Source organism: Pelophylax lessonae, assembly GCF_965119305.1.
Source record: "Pelophylax lessonae genome assembly, chromosome: 3".
NCBI classification, from domain to species: domain Eukaryota; kingdom Metazoa; phylum Chordata; class Amphibia; order Anura; family Ranidae; genus Pelophylax; species Pelophylax lessonae.
Window position 1 is genome coordinate 215249222 of NC_138770.1, and position 25540 is coordinate 215274761.

General features: G+C 41.8%; 1 protein-coding gene across 1 annotated transcript in view; it reads left to right on the plus strand.

The window, feature by feature from the left end:
- Positions 1 to 782: 782 nt before the first annotated feature.
- The window catches only part of LOC309551594 (glutathione hydrolase-like YwrD proenzyme), a 133232-nt gene continuing 108474 nt past the window's right edge, over positions 783 to 25540 (plus strand). Inside the window, exons 1-4 of the mRNA XM_082252237.1 lie at positions 783 to 896; positions 15296 to 15449; positions 18362 to 18515; positions 22967 to 23173. Coding sequence (XP_082108363.1) covers positions 797 to 896; positions 15296 to 15449; positions 18362 to 18515; positions 22967 to 23173 — 615 coding nt within the window. The 5' untranslated portion in view covers positions 783 to 796. The remainder of the gene's footprint in view (positions 897 to 15295; positions 15450 to 18361; positions 18516 to 22966; positions 23174 to 25540) is intronic.

Consider the following 25540-nt stretch of genomic DNA (forward strand, 5'->3'; position numbering starts at 1 on the left):
GCTTGTAAGTAGGGCAGGGGGGGGGGTCTCTTTGATCTAATAGAGGTCTGATGAAGGGGTCCTGAGTGGCTCCGAAACGTTGCACTTACCTTGGTATGTGATCCTTATGCAATAAAGTTTTGGACAGCTATGCAAGTTCCATGATGTGCTGGCGAACATGTACACTTATCTTAGGAAGGGGGGACACTGATACAAAGAGACTGTAAGCTAATGGGGATCTCTAAGGGGGTCTCGGATCTAATGGGGTGTCTCTAAGGGGGACACTGATATAAGGGGACTCTGATCTAATGGGGGGGTCTCTAAAGGTTGGCACTGATATAAGGGGAACTCTAATCTAATGGGGGGTCTCTATGGGGGGGGGGGCTGTATTACGAAGGGAGTGACACTGATACCTGTATACAGACAGTCTTTCAAAGCACAAATGGTGTCTTTCTACAACACATAATTTGGAAAGATGTGATTAACTCCAATTGATTAGAAATGTTATTTAACCACAAAAATATATGCATAGTGTATACTACAAAACTACCAACCAACAACTCTTGGACCAGAATCTTAGTTAGGACTGTCTTTGTTGTTATGAAATAGCGGAGGACATAATACACAAGGTTGCTCTTTGCTATACGGTAATTGGCAATGGAATATAAAATATCTTAAAATGTGTCAACACTTTAAAAACTTGGTAGAGATATATTTGTACTGAGTGTGTTTTGTGTGTTCATTTTTTTAATCATAAGTTATAATAAAAATCATCTTATCTTTTTTCCTTTATAGAATTTGTGGTCTTTGTTTTTCAATGGCTTCTACGCTGGAATTTATCTCTAGGAGATCACCTGTTGTATGCACTGGAGGTTGTGTGGCATCCAGCCAGCCACTTGCAACAGGCATTGGCTTAGGTATTATTTTTTTATGTAATTTATGTAATAAAATGTTTAGTGGTGGACTGAGACACAAGTTTGATGAGCATGTAAAAACAAATGACAAGAATTTTCCAGCATTAACCAAGGTGTACACCACAACAAATGCCCAACATGGTACTCTTTTCAGACTTATTTTATTTTTGAAGCCCCAATGCAAGTTTTCACAACGTGGCATCGTGCTCTTAACCAATCGTCAACTTAATCACTCTTTTCTTCGAGTTTTTATCTGGTGTGGTCTTGAGAAATGTTTCGGTTATAGAAATGCATTTTTCATCAAAACACATAGAAATGAATGACAACTTATGTAAACTGCATATAAAATGTGATTTACACATGTTGGTGGAAAAATGGGTGTCAAGAAATGACTTAATGGAGCACATTAAAAATGCAGTGTTAAAAACACATGTAAAACACATCTAAATTGCACTAAAAACACATCTAAAATGCATTTCAAGTTCACCACAGTGCATTAAAAACTGCATGTAATACATGTTTGCAAATACATTTTAGGCTCGGTTCACATTTATGCGATGCGGGAAGGCTGCGAATTCGCAGCCTGTTCCCGCATCGCACACGCACCCCCGGCAGTTCACACTGCCATATGTGATACGCTGGGGGTGTCAATGTAATCTTAACGACACCCCCAGTTTGATCGCATATCGCAGTGCGATCGTGCAGTTCGCACAGGAGCGGATCGCACAAGTGTGAACCGCTGTGCGATCCGATCCTGATGCGGCTGCAAAAATGCCTCCTGTGCGTGTTTGCTCCGGGTGTGATGCGAATTTAGCCATACAAACTGTATGGCTAAACTCGCACCGCACAGCTGATCACATGTAATGTCGGAGCAGTGCGCTCCGATATTGCATGCGAACCCCGCACACGCAGAAGTGTGAACCGGGGCTTAAAATGTACATATCTTCAAATGCACAGGTGTGAATGCCCTGTAATGGCTACACAGTAGCATTTGTGTTCAGACCTTCTTGTAGAAGCATTGTTACATGCAGGATTCAGAATCAGCTGTGTAAATTTCAGCCCTTAAATGGATTTGCATTTATATACAATGGAGGAGTCATATTTATCCTTTCGTTAATTGTGCAAGGCAACAGTTATTCCAGATACCCCCTTCCCTTGGCAATGCCAATATAGTGCATGCACAGACATAGCTCCCAACTGTCTCTGATTTCGAGAAGTGTGTGTGTGTAGACATAGCTCCCAACTGTCCCTGATTTTGAGAGGTGTGTGTGTGTGCGTGTATGTATGTATTTTTTTTTTTTTTTGTAAAATTATCCTTTAAGGGGGTGTGGCCGCCGCTGGGGGTATGTCCTATGCCTCCATATTTTTGCTAATAGGTGTCCCTGGTTCCCATCTCCAAAAATTGGGAGGTAGGCACAGATCTGTTGAAGGGCTTGGCCTTTGGATCCTGACAGAACCATTCGGCACATTTGCACCCGCACAGGTGATTTCCCATGCATGCACAAAGACAGCAAAGTTTTAGGATTTCTTTAATAGCTGTATTTGCTCATGCGTGGGCATGCGCAGATGGTAAGGGAAAACCCACTTGCACGCAGATGTGTCACAGGGCTCACTTGGGACCTGAAGACCTGCGGCACATTTGCACAAGCTCAGGGGAGCAGGGTGAAAAAAATGAATTCTTGCCTAGACAAGAAATGAAGTGCTGCCTTGCAGAACAAATAAATGTCACCAGTTAAAAAAAAAAAATTACAGTATGTCCAAATGTAAGAGAAGGGGGGGGGGGATGGGGGGAGGCAGGGCAAACGTTTAATGTGGTTGTAAAGCCAGTGATCCTAATTCCTGCCATCCCCTCTATAATAGGATATACTGCACAGTGTTTTTTTTTTTTATTTTTATTGAACATTCGGCAGGTAAATACCTTTTTTACTCAAACCGCTTTCCAGGACCGCTCCGGAGACAGAGTTTCTCCCTCTGGGACAGGAAACACTTTAACCAAATAAATTAAAAGGCAGTCCTCCAGGCCCACACTTCAGTATTAGTGTTTCCTCTGGAAGGATGGGTTGCATGTTATAGCTTCCTAGAAAAAAAAGAACTTCAGCTGTACTTTTTTTTTTGTCTGCCTGGCAGGATCCCTCCCTGGGGAAGTGGAGTGGGGCTGTGCTCCTTCCTGCCTTCAGCCCTTAGGGAGTGAGGACCGCTGATGACTATGTCCCAGCCCCCTCCTGTGGATTGTGGCTGGCAGGGAGGATGTTGAGCATGTCCCTTCATGCAGGGGGGCTGAGCGGGTGCGCTCCACGCTGGTTAGGGTGGAGTTTGCATAGGCAGTAAGAGGAGGTTTCCCTTTAAGAAATGTTGTCATCAGTGGGCACCAGAGGCTCATGGTTCTGGCGTCATTAGTGCGGTGGGCGGCGGGAATAGTAGGCACTGCTGGTGCTGTGTGTGGCATGAACCCAGCAGAGGCTGTGAGCCTCTAGACGCTGTGAGCCTCTAGACTAAAGCTAGACGCTCCCCTTTCTAAAATCTCAGACCTGGCCTTTGATGATATGGGAGCGCTCAAGGACCCAATGGACAAGAAGGGATATTCTGTTCCAGTCTGGCATTCCACCTCCATCAATATAAAACCAGCCTTAGCAGCGACGTGCGTGGCCAGAAATTTGGAATGCTGGATTTCTCAGCTACAGACGCACCTCTCATTAAGGTACTTTAAGACAGCAAATCCTAAAATACTTTTCTCTGCTTTTGAAGGCAGTAGGTTTTTTGGCAAATGCATTGGCAGAATCCATAAATTAGCAGCTAAATACTCTGCATTAGTGAACTCTGTGAGGAGAGCCCTGTGGCTAAAAACATCCACAGGAGACTGCCTCTAAACTGAATTTTCAGCCTTCCCTCTTCAGGGGATCACCTCTTTAGCAAAGGCCTTCAGGAAGCTTTAGAACACACAGCAAATAAAAAGAAGACGTTCCTGGAGTCCAGAAAAAAGGACCAATTCCAGGAGATTTTTTTTCATGGTCAAAAGCAGCCGGTCCGGCAGGACAAGCATAGTCACCCCAAGACGCATTGGACAGACCACAAGGGCAAGGGAAGAGTATGTATATTCAATCCTCCTCAAAATCCCGCCAAGTCCCAATGACTCTTGTTTCCCAGTGGGAGGAAGACTGGGGAATTTCCTCCGATGGGAAACAATCTCCTCCAATAGGTATATTCTGGATTAAATAGATACAGGTTGGAGTTCGAGTCAGTTTCCCCCACAAAATTCCTAGTAACAAGCCTCCCCCAGAGAGCAAGAAAAGGGGAGGTTTTCTCTCCTTATAGGGGACTTGGTGGATCAGAGGGTCCTCACTCAGGTAGCTCAGTTGGAGCGGGGGCAAGGATTTTATTCCCATGTCTTCATGTTAAAAAAGCCATCAGGCAAATTTTGCCCGAGCCTTAATCTTCACCCACTAAATTGATCACTGAAATACAAACACTTCCGATTGGAATCTATCTTTTCTGTAAGGGACTACATGATCAAAATGGTTTCATGGCCACAGTGGATCTGCGCAATGCGTATCTACATATTCCCATGCACGAATACAGGGGCTACCTATAGCGCTTGCTCTGAATATAGTTGAAGCTAGATAAGGTGCTTAACCAGTGCAAAGGTAGTATTACCAAAGAGGTGGGTATCAATTATAATAGATCTGAGTTGCTGTGCTAAAAATATTACTATAAGTGCTAATAGTGCATAAATAAATATGATAAATGGTTGATGAACACTCTAAAGTGCTAAACTTGCTAGTAGTGATATAAATATAATTACAAACAGGCCATATGAGATGGGTGCACCCAAACAATAGAATATAATGCAGCACATATGAAATAGATAATATGGCGATTTATCCTGTGATTCTTAATAAAAATTGATTAATGAAGACAATGTGCTCAATAAAACACAAAATTGCTACAATAAATAAGGCTGAATGACATCTCAGTGCAAAGTGCAGAATAATTCATAAAAAAACGATTAAAAATCAAAAAGCATAGTTCATGAGTAACTGAGGTGCAAATATTAAGGTGATAGGTGTTCAATCAATGCTCAAAAAAGCAGTTCATGAAAATCCTCATAAAATAAAGTTCATAGGTGACCTGAAGTGCAAATGAGGCAAATAATTCCTGGGTGCAACTAAAGTGCAGGTGCTCTGTGCTCAGCTTCCAGGCGATCAGGTGCTGATACTTGCTGCCACCATGGAAGGTAATAGAAATACACTCACCAGAGAGAATGGGTTTTAAATGCCATATAGTATTAAGACCGGGTACCGCTTGTTTGGCCACCTAGGCCAGGATAGGTTCCACTGAGGGATGTGGTGCCCCAAGGCTCCGGATTATCACCTCCTAGTTTACCTCCATCCGTGGGTCCGGTCAGGTTATAGAATAAAAAGGCTCCACATGGTGTAATAACATTTTGCAGAGCTTTATTAAACTTTTTAAGTAAATATGAGTGTTAAAACAATAACGCCAGCAAACGAGGAGCCCACGAGTGGAGAGCGCTGAATACCGACGTGCGTTCCACTCGGCTCCCGTGACGTAGACAGCATGCCTTCCACCTTACTCGCATTTCGTCATAGCGTTGACGTCTTCAGAGGACCTCTCTTTGAAAATCTCTCTTCACCACTTTATAACCCATTGGCACGGGGGATATACACTTAAGTATATTTACCCTTCATATTCCCATACAGCCAGCTTTTCGAAAGTAGCTAGCAATGAAGTTTGGCTCTGGGACCTGTTGCTTCAGTGTCAGGCCATTCCTTCGGCTTAGCCTTGGCACCCAGAAATTTAGTCCTTGCAAAAGCATTGGCCCAGTTGAGGTTGAAGGCTATCATGATAGTTCCTTACTTGGACAACCTACTCTTGATAGCAAGATCCTATTAGCAGCTGGCCACAGACCTGAAGCAGGTGCAAGACTGTCTCTAGGCTCTGGGATGGCTGATCAACAGGGACAAATCATGTCTGACCCCAGCCCTGAGAGTTTCTTACCTGGGGGATAAGATCTCCTCTGTGGAGGAGAACATTTTCCTTCCAATTAAAAAACGTCTTATGATGGATCGATTGATGGCGAGGCTTCAGTGCAATCAGGGAAGTGAGGGAAGTTTTGCAGGTTGTGGGCCTATTGACATCCTGCGGTTCTGTGGGCAAGATTCCGTCAGTGTCCACTGCAGTTATTTCTGCTACAGATTTGGAATGGAAACAAACAAACATACCCTGGAGCTTCCAATTCATCTTCCCTTGCAGATCAAGAGGTCTCTGGTGGTGGAGGGTGCAGCTCAATCTGTGCAGAGGGTTAAAGTGGACCACGCTGCAGACAATGATCCTTACCAATCATGCCAGTTACTTAGATTGGGGTGCGCATCTAGGCAGCAGGGTAGCCCAGGGGATTTGGTCCCCAAGAGAAGCTCAGATGTCTTCAAACCAAAGGGAGCTGCTAGTAGTACACCTGACGATGGATGCTTTCCAGCCAGATCTAAAGGTCTCTCACCTCTAGATTCGCTCAGACAACAGTTCCGTACATAAACAAGCTGGTGTGAACAAAGAGCCTACCTCTACAGGCAATCGCGGTCACCATATTTTTTTTTTTTTTTTTTTTTTGGGCTGAGCAGATGCTAGCCTCAATCTTAGCCATACATCTGAAGGGGTCACAGAACTTGCTGGCAAACTTCTTCAGTTGTCAGCGACTAAGTCCTAATGAACGGGTTAACAGCTGATGTGGATGCTCTGAGGAGTGATGAACCCCTGGACTACTGGGTGGGCAGGCTTGACCTCTGGCCAGAGCTTGCACAATTTGCAATGGAACTGTTGCCCCCCATCCAGTGTCCTGTCCGAAAGGACGTTCAGCGCAGCAGGGGGGATCGTGACCGATGAGCACACTCGCCTAGCTCATGACAGTGACTACCTCACATTTATAAAAATTAATGAGGCATGGATCTCCTGAGGAATTCAACACATGTGACCAGTAGACCATGTTTGATTACAATTCCTCATAACAGGCCACAAATATCCGCCAGACTGCCATCCACCCACAACAATTCATGGTCCTTGTCTTCGATAAATACAGCGGCATAAAAGGCATTTCATGTCCATTGAATGCCTAATTTTTGGGGCCTTTCATGGCCGACAATTATTATTTTTTCTGTCAATGCCTAATGTACCTCCAGCCACAGAATACAACTCTCTTAGCTTTCAGGTAAACCTATGTGGGCTAATTTTATGGGGGCTGTAATCAGCGACACTTGCGTCTGTATCCTGTGAATGCCTAATGTACCTTCAGCCATAGAATACAACGTTCTTAGCTGTCAGGTAAACACATGTGGGCTAATTTTTGGGGCCTGGAATGGCCGGGCAACACTTACTTCTGTATCCTGTGAATGCCTAATTTACCTTCAGCCACAGAATACAACGTTCTTAGCTGTCAGGTAAACGCATGTGGGCTAATTTTTGGGGCCTCTACTGGCCGACACTTCTTTATCCTGTGAATGCCTAATTTTTAAGACTGGAATTGAAAATCAATGGGTCTGTAAACTTTCCGCCAAATTGTGGAAGGGATGCAGACCCATTTTACAGCCGTGTGAATGGACCCTATATGTATATGACATGTATTTACCGACTGCTGTCAGTTCTGGCTGATTTAGGAAAAAAAATAAATTTTTTTTGCTGTAATAAAAGTCGGTTATGACGATGAACTGCAGTCAGGTTGAGACCCCGGAGAGCATGCAGACGAGCTTCCCTGAGACGGCTTCTGACAGTTTGTGCAGAAATTCTCAGGTTATGCAAACCAATTGTTGCAGCTGCTGTCGGGGGGGGGGGGGCTCGTCTCCCCCCCTTTGAAGATGCTGGATGTGGAGGTCCTGGGCTGGTGTGGTTACATGTGGTCTGTGGTTGAGGCCGGTTGTATGTACTGCCAAATTCTTTGAAATGCCCTTGGAGACAGCTTGTGGTAGAGAAATGAACATTCAATTCATGGGCAACAGCTCTTGTGGACATTCCTGCAGTCAGCATGCCAATTGCAGGCTCCCTCAACTTGTGACATCTGTGGCATTGTGCTGTGTGATAAAACTGCACATTTTAGAGTGGCCTTTTATTGTGGGCAGCCTAAGGCACACCTGTGCAATAATCATGCTGTGTACTCAGCACCTTGATATGCCACATCTGTGAGGTGGATGGATTATCTTGGCAAAGGAGAAGTGCTCACTAACACAGATTTAGACAGATTTGCGAGCAATATTTGAGAGAAATAGGCCTTTTGCGTACATAGAAAAAGTCTTATATCTTTGAGTTGAGCTGGGGGGGGGGGGGGGTGGTGTTGCATTTAATTTTGTTCTCATTCAGTCACTCTTCATATCATTTAATCAGATGAAGATTGATCATACCAGTATTGAGTGATTATATATCTTCAGGAAAATCTGACATATTTAATTACTTGCTGCAGATATACAGGGGTTATTATATCATATTACTATTAGGATGTATAAAAAGTCATACCTTCCTTTGCTGATGGCATTATGCTCTAACTAGCTAATGAGTGTGATCTGTGTGTGTGGGCACTGAGTGGTCGCAGCTGCATCTATCCCAGACAACGTTGTCTTTATTGCTCACCAAGGTGAAGGTGATGGTGGTATTTTTATCCAGAAGTTTTTTGTATTTGCTAAAATTTAATAAATCGTCCTGTGATCAAGCTGCACAGTCCTGCTGTGACTTCCTTTTTGGGTTTCCCAAATATTTCTGTTTATATGCACCTGGGTCACTTGGATTGCACTTTTTTATAAGGTAAGTCAGATAGTAATCACTAGGGATGCTGTGGTATTGGCTTTATTAAGCCTGACCGCAATAACCACTAGTGAGATATTGGTTAAAAATTTTTTTTTTTTTCTTTCTTCCTTTACTGAAGTGTGGGCCTGGAGGACCACCTTTAAGTTATTGGGTAACATGTTTCCTGTCCCAGAGCGTGGAGCTCTACATCTCAGGGGCTGTCCAGGAAGACTTGAGTTACCGATAAGTCTAACTAGGTTTCTTTTTTCACATCATGGATTTTAGCTCCCCTTCCCCAATCTAAAGACTACGGTGGGAGGGGCTGAGCTTTCCCTCTGATGTCAGCCAGGCAGTTGCGTGACCGCACATCAGCAATGTTAAAAAAAGGTATTTAACTGCCGAATTTTCGAAACACACACTGTAGTATCTTATTACAGAAGGTCTGTAAGGAATTGGGATCACTAACTTTAACTTTACTGCCGCACATAATAGCGGCAGGAGGGGAGGGGCAGGTTCATCAGCTCACACTAGGAAGTGACGGAGAGAGGGAAGGTGGGAAGGGGAGAGGGAGAGCAGCGGGGTGACGAAGCACATAAACCGACCGACCATGGTATCGTGGCTCAGCAGCCATGATTATCATGGTCAGCACAGTAAGGAGGAACAGGTAGGATCAAGATAGAATGGGACAAATTACACCACATAAGCACTATGAGGTTTACCATGCTTTAAATTAACAGAATCCTTTTTCGTGTGTGTGTAGATTTTTTTCCTGGCTAGCTGCTAAGTGTTTGCTTTGCTGGATAGCCAGTACGTTTTTTCTGACTGTCTCCTTTTGTCATGTCTCATGTGTACATGACTGGAAGTGAAGAGAGAATTTCTCCTAAGTGAGGGATTCCCTTTTTAGACAGCTGTCAGTGGAAGTGGGGGACTTATGGTACTACTTAAAGTGGTATTAAAGAATAAGTTCACTTTTCTTCTTTTTTTTTTTTTTCTTAATTCCAGCTTCCCATATGTACCAATATACCATTAATGTACATTTGCAGAAATACAACAGCTTTCTATTTATCTTACACACCTCATACCTCACTGTCCAGCTGGCTGTATAGAAAAACTTCTCCATTACTTCCTGGACAGACCTTGGGATGTGATACAGGAAGAAGTTTACAAGCTGACCTCATTAACACACACCCTGTATTCTCTACCCTCCCCCTTTCCAGCACACCGCTACTACCCACCTTGTCAGGTGCACATTTTCCAATGCATTTAGCGAATACCGTTCTCACTAAATACACAACCATAGATTGTTAATTTGACAGTGTACAGTGTTACAATGTAAGTTGGATATTGCAAGTGGCTACATGACCACTTTCTGGCCTCCATGGGGCAGGAAAGGGTGGCTCAAGCTGCCTTTTGGAATATCAGTTGCACCAGAGTTGTATCAACGTAAACAACATGGACTTTTGGCTGGACTCGATGGTATTGAACCAATTGCTGATGACCTATTTGTTGTAGGAGAAGCAGTGCAAGATCATGATGGCAAACTGCTGAAATTGATGAATTGTTGTAGCCAGGTGAAACTAAGACTTGGTATGAAAAAAATACAATTCTAAGTCAGAGGTTGGCTTCAATGGACACATACCATCTTCGAAGGGCTTGTAGGCTGACCCAGAAAAAAGTCGGGGCTATACTGGATATGCCACAGCTGCCTAATGTAAAATCTCTGTAGCGTTTAATAGGATTTGTTACCTGGTTAACAAAATTCCTACCATGGTCTGCAGGGCAGGAAATCAAACATTTGGCCAGATGCACCTGTCCTAAAGTAATATGATGTTACAAAACCTGTAACTATTCAAAGTGAGGCGAGCAAAAGTAGACTTTGGTGTTGGCTATTGCAAGCTGACCAGCCTATTGCATTTGCTTCAAGGGCACTGACACCTACTGGGCAAAACTGCGCACAAAACAAAAAAATGTCTGAGTATTGTTTGCCTGCCAGCGCTTTCATCACTACCTCTATAGTGGTGACAAGATCACAGCAGAAAATGACCATAAGCCTCTGATATCCATTTTCAAGAAACGACTTTTGTGTTCACCCAAAAGCCTACAGAGCATGTTGTTCAAGTTACAAAACTATTGCCTAAATGTTGTCTATAAACCTGGACCTGAAATGTACATTAGTGTCACTCTAAGCAGCAGGAGGCACACCTGAATGCACAACAGTCTGCAATGTTCAACAGGACCTGGATGTCCTGTCACAGATTAATCATTCAGGATATATAAATGTCACAGACCAGCGTTTGCTTCAGATAAAACAGCACATAGAATTTGCCAAGAGTTTGCAAACACTTGAATCGGTTGTTCTGAATGGTTGGCCAGATTTAAAGGTGGAAGTGCCATTACTTGTGAGAATATTGGACTTTAAGAGATGAAATCGGCATTCAGGGTGGCATTCTTTACAAGGGGCCAAGAGCCAACATTCCTAAATCTCTAGATCAGAGATGTTGACACGCATTCATTCTAGTCACATTGGTGGAGAAGCATGCTATAGACAGGCACGAGATACCCCCTATACTGGCCCAACATGAAAAATTAGATTACAGACTGTTAGCCGTTGCTTAGCATGCAATGAAAATGCACAGGCACAACAGAACCTATGATATCACATGTGCTGACCACCCAGCCTTGGAAAATTGTAAGCATGGATTTACTGAATTATGTCCATGTCAAGGAGACTGAAAACTTACCTGTGGCAAACAAATTGCTTGAACTTTGTGTGGTTACAGATTTACTGGAGAAACTGCGACATAGAAAACAGATCTCCAAACTGACATGATGTGTCTGGCAAAGACTTACCTGAACTAAACATTGGAGAGCCAATCCATATGAAACCGCTGCCTGGTGACAGGACTGGATGCTGCAGACTAGGCACCTGTGTTATGTCTCATCATACAGACTGTCTCCCCAAGCCTTTGTTTACAAAATAAAGAGAGCTTGCAGGGACACTGTCTTTTTTTTGGCTTTATGAATGCAATTATTGCTGCAGCAGCTTCTATACACAGTACAGATGTGTCATTTTACGGGTAGACTAAGGGACCCCCCCGGCACTATATTGAAAGGAATTTTTAATTTTTATACTCTTATATTTATGGTTTCACTTTAAGCATCAGCAAATCACTGTTCCTTTTTAAAAGTGACATTTTTCACAAACTTTTTTCTTCAATGGGGTTCGGTATTCGGTTCCAAACTTTTGGCATGTTCGCAAGTTTTGGTGTGAACCGAACAGGGGGTTGTTCGGCCCATCCCTATTCACAATCTGTCTTTTAAGTTGTTTTTATACATTTTTGGATTGAATATAAAAAAGGGAAAATGTTATGGAGTTAATATACAAATACAGTGACTCTATTGTAATATGGTTTCCCGTCCGCTCTCCAAGCTGGAGAAAATGACAGGGACAAGGTAGGGATTTTATGGTGCCTAGTAATGATGTAAGCAACAATTTATAAAAAAATCCAAATGTAAAAAATTCAATGGTTTATTAATGTATAGAAACACATTTGATATGGACAGTACAACAATATTATAATCCAGTATACATATAGTGAACTCAATATTGGTGAGACCCGAAGGATAGCATATAAATGCCTAAGGATCGACACGTATCGCCCTATTCAGGGGCTTCCTCAGGATCCAGGATTGTATGCATTAGTAGCAAAAAGGAAAAACTTGAGAGCTGGGAATGCTCCCACTTTTCATGCCACAATGCATATAATCCTGTATCCTGAGGAAGCCCCTGAATAGGGCGAAACGTGAAGTGCCCCTAATAGAGTGAATGAAAGTTATAACTCCTGTCAGTTTTTTTGGGTTCTTTTGCCATCTGTGTCTCTCACTTCCTGTAAGAACAGGAAGTGAGAGGAAATCCCAGGGTCTTACCAGGGTCACCAGAACAAGTGTGCCCATTGGAAGATTTTCCTTCTATTCCTGTTCTGATGTCAACCCAAAATTTGGGGAATTTATTTTATTTTCACTTTCGATGATAATGGTAAACAGGAGAGAGTTTATCTCCCTAAGGGGGAGGGGGGGGGGTGCATACAGTAATAACACCTGACAGATGTTCTAATCCAAGTCCACTCTATCCAAACCTTTTTTTTTGTTTTAATTTTGCTTTTAGTGACACTTTAAATCCTACAAAAAAAATGGTAAACGGTAACATGGTAAAAAAAAAAAAATTTGGGTGGTGGACATAGTAGTTTTCGGTCAAATTATCACAGCACTGGAAACTGTAATGGAGGTATATTTTGGGCTATAGTGAATTTTTTAATGGTTTCAACATCCCCTTAGCATGCCCAAGCCTACTACTACTTTGATTTTAGGGTATAGGGTTATAAGCACCTATATCAAAGACTGATTATCTGATAAACGGCAGCCTTTGACCATGAAGGAGAAAACATGTAATTTAATAAATTAATTCCTTGAGGTTGTAGTGCATTAGCCTCATTATAAACCTGGCAGAAAAAAAGTATAGCTCTCCCTTGGGGGGGGGGGGGGGGTTGTACGAGAAATGGCCCTCCCCAAAGAGGATACTGTGCTAATCCTGTAGGAACTAAGAGAACCCAAATTTTCACTAAGTGGAAGAGTGGGCTTGATGATAAAGTTAATAGTGCCTCCACCCAGAACAAGGCTTTTGTGAACAGAGGGGATTCCCTTCCTGGGTAATCAGTGACCCAAACAAAATAATTGGGAGCAGTATAGATATAATACAAGCTTTACATAAGCAGATATTTATAATAGTACATACATTCAATGTACAAATGGATATCATCAGCAAAGAGGGCCGAGAGGAATCCTGGTGGAATTGTGCACATATACTGTGCACATATACTGGGATATATATATATATAGGTATTAAGACATACCTCTAGATGAATGTTCTAGCCAAGTCCAATTGTGGGGCCTCTGAGAATGATGTGGCATCTGATTTTGTGTTGGAAACCTGAAGACCAGATCTGTGATGGGGAGATCTTCCAGCTGTTGTCCAACGAGCCTGGAATGGAGCTTCTCAAGGCAGAAACTGTGGTATGCCCATACGCTGAAGTCCCGCCCACGGACATAACACGTGCGGAAGGGGGAGGAGATTGTGACGTCACCCGCAGTCCCTGTCAGCGGAGCGTGGCTCTGTTTGTCTTGTTTGCTGATAACGCTGTTTTTCCTTCTGAATCAAGTAAGAGGCTGTCTTGTTGTTTTTTCAATAAATGTGGTATTGCATGCATAATACGCTATGATCCGCCTCTTGCTTTTTCTGAGAAATATCTTCACCTGAACTTGGGAGAAGGGGATACATGTAAAGGTCCGATGATCCAGTGTGGCGATTTGACTTTGCTGATTATTGATTAAGGCTGCTTACTCTCAGCCTTCAGGTGAGAGGCTAGAACCACTGGTGGAGGATATTAGCACTGAGTGTGAGCACCTTGTATCTGGATATTGTCAAGCACTGTGCACTTTTTCCCTTGGACTTTCTTGGACTGTTTTAACCCCTTCCTCCCTCATTTTTAAGGAGTATTACAGCCATCTTTTATGAATGATCTTTTATGAATGATTTTTAGATATTTATTGACCATTTGAGCGCTGCACTTCTTTTTTCTTGTAGGAACTGTGGTATGCACTGTAACTCAGCCCATCTACTCTGTGCTTTAGTTCCTCCCTAATAGTTTATAATCTGACATGCAACCAGACCTCAAAGCTAATGATCCAGAAGTGCCTGTGGGATGTTTAATCTGACTCTGCTGGTTATTGAGCCTGAAGCTAAAATTAGCTATAGAATCCCAGACCAAAAGGGGCAGGGTTAACTAGAATACCAGGACCTGCATATAGGTTATATTGCAATCAACAGGTTCACCTACCAATATACTATAAGGTTACCATTACACATACAGTAGCACAGACATAATTATCTGGCACTGTGCATATGAAATAACAAAAGGGGCAGAGATAGTCAGTCTGTTACAAGATATATACTTAGAAGCTGCAGGTTAACTTTTATATCATAGGAAAACTTGCATAATAGTTCCTTCTGGCTTGGGGTTTAACAGCATGGGTGCAGGACATGTGGCTCTGACTTTTTCTCTCCACTTCCTCCTCCTGGGGTTTCAAAGACAACAACCCAGGGACAGGAAGTGCATACACAATATTTAAAAGGTATTTTACAGTCATTTACAATTTCAGACAGTAGAGGGCAGCAAATTCCTACACAGGCATTCAGGAGGCGGCAGGATCACCTGCTGAACACCTGAAAGTGGGTGCGTAGCTGAGCTCTGAAAAGCAAACCACAGCAGAATGATTTTTAGAGCATTGGCTAGCTTGAACTTAGCCTAAAAGTATATCTGCCCAGCACTACTACACACCAACTAGATCTACTTCTTTAATGGCAGTTGTATTTGAACACCGATATGAGCACATTGGTTTATCTGTATTTACATTAAAAGGTGAGAGCAAGACTAAAACAGATATACTAACTGTGGCCTTTGTTTGCTAAATTCAGACGTAAGCTATGTATACATTATATCATTACTTGCTTTTCAATGACATTCTGTATGTATGATTTCATAACCTTCTTTTCTATTTGTTTGTAGATATTCTGAAGAACGGTGGTAATGCAGCTGATGCAGCGGTGGCGGTAGCTGCTGCCCTTAATGTCACTGAACCCACAAGCACTGGTCTTGGCGGTGATTGTTTCTGTTTGTTTTACAGAGCAGAAAACAAAAAGGTCTATGGCCTTAATGGAAGGTAGTGCTATCTATTTCCCTTGTCTCTGCACAGTCTGTCTTGCGTCCTGCAAATGTAAAAGTAAAACCTCACTTATTCCAATGTGACAGTACCACATCGAAAGGAACAGCCTTAACATTTACATCTGATATATTTGTTTCAAACAATGTTTTCTACAAAAATGATCAGCTTCTGTAGTCGGCCTCTAAATCAGTTTTCTTTGACCTGACAAACACATACATTTGGATGAGTTGAAAGCAAAGTACACAGGGTTGCTACTTCCTCTCCTTAAGCCCTCTTTACCGGAATTGTAAGGCTACATGTACACAGGACGTTTTAAAAAGTCCTTTGAACGCTGGAACTTGACCGCTACAGAACGACGTTTAAAAACACCCATTGTGTCGCGTTTGCATGCCGCGTTTGGACGCGTTTAGCGGCGTTTGCGTTCAGAGGCGTTTTTTGCAAAACACCTCTGGAGACACTCCCAAATACCCACAATGCAACAGAAATATGTTTTTCAGCCATTTTCAGTTGAATTTATATATACATGTATATATGTGTTTATATATATATAATGTGTGTGTATATATATATATATATATATATATATATATATATATATATATATATATATATATATATATATATATATATATATATATAAGGCCTCCTGAAAACGCAAGCCCTAAACACAGGTAAACGCGTTCGGACGCGTTTTTGCGTTTGAAACGCCGGGAAACACACGTTCGAATGCAAATAATTGCTTTCCTAAAAAAACGACACTGAACTCAACTGCCTGTAAATGACTGTAAACGACCCGGTGTACATGGACAGATAAGATAACATAGAGGTGGGTTCAGGGGCTTCTGAAAAAAACGCCCAACTGCTCCTAAATGGCCGTTTACAAGTTGCAGTGTACATGAGCCCTAAGGGTTTAATGCCATGAAGGTGTTGATTGATAAATGTTTTTTGCATTTTGCATCTTGTCGCTTGTGAGCTATATATGAGTGGGACTTGTTTATACAGTCTGAAAATTCTGAGTTTAAAGGAGAACTCCAGGATCTCGAGTGGTGCTTCTGTACAGGAAAGCAATAATTACATTGTACCCAGTTAAGTGTGTTGAAAGACATTTGCACAACAGTACATTTTTTAGAAATTGGTGGCAGCCTTTATTACAGGCCAACCAAGGATATGTGTGTGAGCTGCTCAGACTGTCTGGAATTAAAGTCCTGTGCCCACTGCTGTGAGTGCTAGCAGGGAAGGGAGGTTGTCTATGGTCTAGGCAATATTAGAGAATGACTAGGTGTACCCTGAACTGCACATTAAGTTAAGAACTTAAGATCTGAGTAAACCGTGTTGGGGTCATGGCCTGGCAGGGGTCCAGGCTAAGACTGCCATTCACTATCATGCAGCAGGTGCATGACTTAATGTACGGTTCCTAGGACACCTAATCGCACTCTACCACAGTTTTTATGGCATCTATTACCACTTTTACTTTTTTTTTTTTTATACTAGCATATGTTTTAGCAGTAGCTTATTTAATCTGCGAGGAACCAATTTCTGTCTTCTTTTCTAAAGTTTTGTACTTTTATTATTTTATTGATAAATTATGTTTTTTCTTTTTTGTCTACTATTACTTATGTTGTAGTCTTTTCTTTTCAGTAAGCCTGTGGGATTCATTTAATTACGAATGGAAATTCAGACCAAATTTGCATGATTCAGATGTATGCGAATCTCTGAATCGCAGTAGTAATTAATTTCAACGAATACGAAATTATAACCAAAACAACGAGTTCATTCATATTCATTTGTTTCATTCTGATGACATTAGTACACAAACTTTGGACCTTTTGTTAATGTGGCGCAATGGAAATAATGTTATGACATAACAAATGATTCAGATCCATTTGTTTTTAATCTAGTGAGTGTAGCGTATATATTATAATATATTCAAATATCCTTCTTCTCCAACATCCGTCACAATCTCTCTAATACCAGACATTCTTTTAGCAAAGAGCAATCGCAATAACCTGCACTAACTCTCTCTTACAACAAACTGCTCTGTCATATGACTGACAAGGGCTGGATTATACAGTATATTGCGCAGGGGTGATGCATTCTAGTAGTGCTGCCTGATTGTAAATAAAGAAAATTTGTAATTGCCATCCAGTTATACAGTCTAATGTAATTCTTAGGTTTGAAAAATTAGGGGCCTAACTGTATTAATTCCATTGTCTGGAAAAAAACAATTCAGAATATTTTTGTTATATACAAATGACTAATCTCCCGAAATAACGAATTACCACGGTAAAACAAACGTAGCCTATCTTTTTCAAAATAACAACTTACGAAAATACGAATTGATTCGTAACAACGAATATATACTCCCGAAATAATATATCGTTCTGAAAATGAATCCTTCTAACAATGATTATGATGAAACTAAATGATTTTCTTAACGAATGTAAACTAAATGATTTTCTTAACAAATGTAAACTAAATGAAACAAAACTATTTTTTCCGTCATGCATATCTCTAAGTTTCAGTATTGTAAAAATCTATTTACTGTCATTACTGTATTGTATGATGTGACACTAATATGACTTCACTTTTTGCCCACTGTACTAATTGCAGCTTTGATTAATGGAGGGATCTCTGCTGAAGTGCTTAGCCATACTTAAATGTATCTTTATCTTCATGTTGCTTTCTTGCTAAATTTACTAGCAGAGCCAAGAACGATGCAAGTTATTTTAATACATAAATATCACACATGACACAACATGTATAGTAATATTAGAACAGTTATTGAATTTGTGGTGTTTTCGACTGTCATAAATGTCAAGCGTTTGTCCAGGTAAAATGTTTTATCTATTCCTGAGTGTATTAGAGCTATAATATCAGTCAGTTTGTTAATTCTGTTTACTTTTGTGCAGTGGCAGATGTCCAAGGGCATTGAGTCTGCAAGTACTGAAACAGCAAGGTTTCGATGAGGAAAACCCTGTCCCTCCCACACACGTTCACAATGTCACAGTGCCAGGTGCTGCGGCTGCCTGGGCTGATACTGTTGACCTTTTTGGCAGCAAGAAGGTAATATGCTACATTCAATGTATAACTGAGGCATTCACAACAACATACTATACTATAGTGTGGGCTGCCTACAAAAGTTAGATAATCGTTAAGTGAGCAGACATGATCCAACTGCCCCCAAGGCTGTAGAGTGCTCCTTAAAACATGCCGACCTAGTAAAGAAAATGTTAGTTTTCCCATTTAGTGCAAATTACAGGTTCTGTTGCTAAACAATCACTCCATCTCCATGCTCACACACCTTTCTGTTCCTCCATTGGAGTTGTCAGAAATACCAGCTGCCTTTGGGTATGAGAGAGCCTGTGATTTTCTCCTCTTCCTCCCACAATGCTCAAGTACTCAGGGTTGAGTGGGCCAATTTCCAGTTCAGGCCCTGACACTGTCAAATAATGGAGTAGAGTATGTCATTAACCTTGTTTAGGCTCCGACACTGTCCGACATTTAGATTACACAGGTTTTACAGTGGTACTGGTTCATTTTGGGGCACAAGTATTCAACAACTTAAATCTGCCTGTAGGTACTTAGCTACAGTGTTCTGTTTAATAGTGTCTGTGGTCTAATTCTGCTATCAAGTGCCCTTTATGATTAGTACATTTCACAGTATAGCCACAGTAGTTTCACACTGTGATTACTTGGATAACATTATTATTACTATACAGGATTTATATAGCGCCAACAGTTTACGCAGAGCTTTACAATAAAAAGGGGGACAGCACAATTTACAATACAGTTCTATACAAGAGGAATAGGAGGGCCCTGCTCACTGAGCTTACAATCTAAAGGGAAGGGGAAGGTGGTACAAAAGGTAGTGGCTGCGGGGGATGATCTGATGGAGGGGACTCAAGTACAGATCTTAGGTGGAGGTGGGGTAGGCTTCCCTGATGTGTGTTTTCAAGGATCGCCTAAAGGCGGACAGGGTAGGAGCTGACCAGACATACTGGGGCAAGGAGTTCCAGAGGATGGGAGAGGCTCTGGGGAAGTCCTAGAGGCGAGTGTGGGAGGAGGTAACAAGGGAGCTAGAGAGCAGGAATGATCGAACGGTTCGGGTCGACCATCGGTTCGACCCGAACATTGGCTGCTCGAGGTTCGGCCGAATTCCGAACTTTTTGCTGAAAAGTTCGGCAACCAGAACCGACCAAAATGCAATGGGACAGTAAATGGGCTTTAAAAGCTCGTGATTGGACCAGAACCATCAGTAAAAGCCAATTGAGTGGCAGGAGAATGCTAGGAATGTGATTGGAGTGACTAGGGGGTCCAGAGGCCAATCATTAGTGAATACGCCCCCCAGTATATGAGACAGCCCCCGCCAAATTCCTAGCATCGTAATACAGGGACGTGGAAGAGAGTGGAAGCAGTTCTGTTACTTCTGCTTCAAAGTGTCATTTAGCAATTATTAGTGTGAGGAAAGGGATATCTAGTGTAGTTAGGGTACTATTTTCCACTATAGTTAGATTTAATAATCTAGTTTCTGTAGGGAAAGTGTTAAGTGTAAGGGGACCGTAGTGTAGTGTAGGGTTAACTGACTCTGACTGCTATGGCAGGGTGACAAAACCCTTCCATGTCAGGGTGACCGCTATAGAGAAAAGATCGTTTCTCTTAGGACACTTATAGAACAGCGATATGGCTTCGCCCTGTCACCCTGCTTTTTGCTGCAGGTGTTTATGTATGTACACACGTATGTATGTATGTGTGTATATATATATATATACACATATATAGGTGTGAAAGTAGCAGAAACCTATGCTTGCACTAATTAAATAACACCCATATGGCTTCTCTGCTATAACACCTATATATGTGTATGAATACATATAAGTGTGTGTGTATATATACCCCTATACAGAAGTTCAGATGTTTTGCCTGCCTCCAAAGACCCACAAAAAATGCCCAAAAAAAAAAACGCCGGCAACAACACACCTGGGCATTTTTTTTGGCGCAGGCATTTTTTTGGGCATTTTTTGTGGGTCTTTGGAGGCAGGCAAAACATCTGAAATTCTGTATAGGGGTATATATACACACACACTTATATGTATATATACACATACATAGGTGTGATAGGAGCGGAGACATATGCCTGTTAATTATTTCATTAGCACAAGCATAGGTTTCTGCTACTTTCACACCTATATATGTGTATGTGTATAAATACATATAAGTGTGTGTGTGTATATAATACCCCTATACAGAATTTCAGATGTTTTGCCTGCCTCCAAAAACCCACAAAAAATGCCCCAAAAAATGTATTTATACACATACACACATATAGGTGTTATAGCAGAGAAGCCATATGGGTGTTAATTATTTCATTAGCGCAAGCATAGGCTTCGGCTATTTTCACACTTATATATGTGTATGTGTATATATACATACGTGTGTGTGTGTGTGTGTGTGTGTGTGTATATATATATATATATATATATATATATATATATATATATATATATATATATATATATATATATATATATATATATATATACATACGTGTGTGTGTGTGTGTGTGTGTGTGTGTGTGTGTGTATATATACCCCTACACAGACGTTCTGATGTTATGCCTGCCTCCAAAGACCCCCAAAAAATGCCCAAAAAAACGCCAGCTACAAAACCGGCAAAGTGTGAAAATAGCGGAGCCATATCCCTGTTCTATATTAATTCTAATACAAACAAACTTTTTTTCTGGTTCTGGGCATGCTACAGAGCTGAACCTTCACAGGTACACTTTTTAGACCCCCTAGACACTAAATCCAAAGAAATCTCATTTTTTAGGTGCATTTATTGGGTTTTAGGGCTTCAAAATGGTGTTTTTTGATTATCGAAGTTCGGGTCCCATTGATTTCAATGGGGTTCTGAAATCCAGGCCGAACTTTCGGGAAGTTAGGGTGTTCTGGTCGAACCAAACTTTTGAAAAGTTCGATCATCCCTACTAGAGAGCAGGAGGTCTTGAGAGGAACAGAGGACAATTTAGGCAATATCTGCAGATTAGGTTGGTGATGTAGCTGGGGGTGATGTTGTGTATGGCCTTGTATGTTCTGGTTAGTATTTTGTATTTTATATGATGGGGTAGGGGAAGCCAGTGAAGAGATTGGCAGAGAGGGGAACCAGTCACTGATCAGTTAGTAAGGTGTATTAATCTGGCAGCAGCATTCATGATAGACTAAAGGGGGGGTAGCTTGTGTAAAGGTAGGCCAGTGAGGAGGGAGCTTGCAGTAGTCAAGGTGTGAATTAGTAGTTTTGTTGTGTCATTAGTTAGGAAGGGGCTAATTCTGGAGATGTTACGGAGGTTAAGGCATCAAGATTTAGCCAATGATTGGATGTGGGGGCTGAAGGAGAGGTCAGATTCTAGGATTACACCCAGCACCCTGGCATGTATGGAAGGACCAATGGTTGTGCCATTGATCTCAATGGTAAAGTCGTGTGGAGGGAATCCGAGGGGGAGGGAAGGAAATATTACAGTCTCAGTCTTAGAAAGATTGAGTTTGAGAAAGTAGTGTGACCTCCATACATATGTCACTCAGTAAGTTTCTGATGCATGAGGAGATTGAGGCGGTGAGTTGAGGAGTCAAGAGATAGATCTGGGTGTCGTCAGCATGAAGTTGGTAACGGAAACCGCAAGATGTTATCATCGGGCCCAGGGAAGAAGTAGAGAGAGGGAATAGGAGGGGCCCTAGGACAGAGCCTTTGGGTAACCCAAAAGAGGAAGAGGAGTGGAAAAAATGTTGTTGTATGTGACGCTGAAAGTGCTCTAAGATAAGTAGGAGGAAAACCAGGAAAGTAGAGTCGCAAAAGCCAAAGGAGTGGAGTTTGTGGAAGAGTGGGAGGTCAACTGTGTCGCAGGCTGCATAAAGGTCTAAGATTATGAGTATGGAGTACTGGCCATTGGTTTTAGCAGTTAGTAGGTTGTTGGTGAGTTTTAGTAGGGCAGTTTCTGTTGAACGTTGTCGACGGAAGCCGGACTGTAGGGGATCAAGAAGATTGTCAGTGAGGTAGCAACTCCTACGGTTGTGGACAAGCCATTCAAGAAGCTTGGAGGCAAATGGGACCAGGGAAATTTGGTTTTACATTTTCCAGACAAGTGGGGTCCAGTGAGGGTTTATTTAGGTATGGAGGTAACCAGTGCATGTTTGAACATCTGACTTTATTAAGCTTTCTTGTGCACCCCGTGCCCCAACATACCTAGAGTGCTCCAGATGATATTTATACTGATTACCTGAGTGTATAAGCGTCAAACTATTTTGTAATGTCATCCAGGATTTTTGAGTTTACAAATTGGTGCTGCCATACTAATTCCTGTCTACCCATGTAACCCTGAGGGAGACCCTTTCACTCCTGAGGAATAGGGGATATCTATGGCTTGCCATATGTAAGCAAAATACATTTTCAAATGTGGTCTATACAAACAATGTGGTTTCCTCAAATATCTGTGGTGTCACTCACACTATGTACTTTTTCTAAAGCTGACTCTGGCAGAGATCTTACAACCGGCCATTGAACTAGCGGAGTCTGGCTTTCCAGTGTCTGAAGTTTCTGCTTTCCTATGGAATGCCGCAGCCAACAAGCTCCAGGCCGCAAACAACAAATATGGTACAGAACTGCTGGTCAATGGACAAGCTCCAGGCCATGGACAACTCTTCAGAAACCCCTCACTGGCAAACACTTTTAAGGTATTTTTTTCCTTCAGTGAGATAAGAGCCCTGGTAATCCTGAGGGCTCTTGTTTAGCAACTTCCTGTTATAATATGACCCTTGTCTCCCAATTGTGCTCCTATGTTTTTCCTCATCACCATGGTATGCTCTGGTGGAGAGAATACTGTGCCTGCAAGAAGCAAATCCTGAGCAATGATGTGCAGATTACAATGGAGCACTTGAGTGCATTTTGACAAGCAATTGATACACAATACACAGGGGAAAATCCAGTTAGAGTTTAGATCTACTTTAATTCACTAGAAGGTTTTTGGTAGGGGGAATTTTCTTGATGCCTTTAGAACTGCAATATACAAATATCTGCTTAGTGCCTGTCTTCTTTTTTTAAAGGAAGTTTAGTATAGCTACATAGACAGGGTAGTTATGTTTTTGTTCAAGGAATATACTTTACATTTTCTACCACTGATGTATTTTTAGATTTCATACTCCTACTGTGATAAGGTGATAATTTGCCCTTATGTCCTCATTTTCCTGAGCTATTAATTCCACCTTGGGATCAGCTAACAAGAGCTTACACATTTCGTCAACTTGCAATTTCAAGATATTTTTTATGGAGTGTTTATAATATGTATGGTTGCCTCTATGAGAACAGATTTTTGATTCACACTTAAGTCTTAAAGTATATCTATAACAAAACATTTTTTTGCTTTGCATAGAGTGAGAAAGGGCCAGAACATTTGTCAGGTTTTACTGCTCTCTGGGACTCCATTGGAGAGATTTTTTTTTTTTTTTTCTTTTTTACTTACATTCTGCTCTGAGGGCAATGTTACCATGCAGGAAGTGAGAGAAAATCTAAATCTGTGTAACAGACAACACTACAAAGCTGATGTGGGTTCTAGCATTCCCTTAACTTAACAGCGAGTAAAGCCTGGTACACAATACTATTTTCTTTTTTTTTCTTCAACCCCTCAGGGCTGAGCAAAAAAAACTGACAGCTCTGGAGTAGCCGATGCACTAACCATGTGATGCTAGTACAGCGATTTCCCCTGCTGTGCTTTTGTGTTCTGATAGGGGGACACCCCTCTGTTGGAACACTCCGGTCAGGGCTCTCAGCCATTGGTTGAGAGCATTAATCGGGAGCTGATCATCAGACCTTTTCTGGTCATGTCCCATGTAGGACCAGCTGCAGTACACATGAGCCAAATGTCGGCCGGTTTCTTTTGAACTGGCCGATGCTGCCCAACATTCGGCCTGTGTGTACTAGGCATAAGGGGAAATATCTCCAAAAATCTGACAGCTGTAAAAACCAATGGGTACATAGTCAGGTTGAAAAGACACAAGTCCATCTAGCTCAACTATTAAAAAAAAAAAAAAAAAAAAACCCCAACCATACAATCCCATATACACAATCCTATACCCACATCCAGAGGAAGGCAAAAAATCTCAGCAAAGCATGGTCCAATGTGCTACAACAGGGTACAAAATTCCTTCTTGATCCCCCAAGAGGCAATCTGATTTTCCCAGGATCAACTTTACCTATAAATTTTAGTATCCAGTTTTATTATGTACACCTATGAATAAATCCATGCCTTTTTTTTAGAGCAATCTACTGAGATGGCCAGAACCACCTCTGGAGGGAGTCTATTCCACATGTTCACAGCTCTTACTATGAAGAAACCTTTCCTTATTTGGAGACAAAATCTATTTTCCTCAAGACCTTAAGAGTGACCCCTTGGCCTCTCTGATGACCTTAAAGGGAATAACTCCACACTAGTGTTGAGCGAACACGGACTGTATTATTCGTGTTCGTACCGAATAATTGGATTTTTTTTACCCGAACACGGACACGGACACTTTACTGTATGTTCGGGTAAAAATCCGTGTTCGGTCGTTTTATTTCCGGGTTTTGCATGCTTTGGCGCTCTTTTCATGGCGGGCTTTCAACAGCCAATCAACAATCGTTTAACTGGTGTGCCTTAAGCCATCCCAGCCATGCCTGCAAATGTCTTAGTAGCTGTGATTGGCCGTCTGAAGCATGTGACCAAGTCTTTATAAGTTCGAGGCAGCCGCCGCAGCAGCGTCATTCTGCTGCTTAGCTAAGGGACAGAGCACACATCAATGTGCTGGCTGCTGATTAGGGAAAGATAGGCAGGAAAAAAGCATTTGTGTCCGGATAGAATTGAGGGACAGGTCGGAGTGTTTAGGCAGGGCGAGTTGTAGGCATTTTAGGGATAGAGTCTGCTGAATTATAGGGTCAGTGTCTTCTACAAACTACAATCGATATTGCTGTGTGGGGGGTGGGGTGAATCTGCACTCAATCCTGATCTACGATCTCTTCTCAATCCTGTTAGGGACAGAGTCTGCTGAATTTTAGGGAAACTGTGTTCT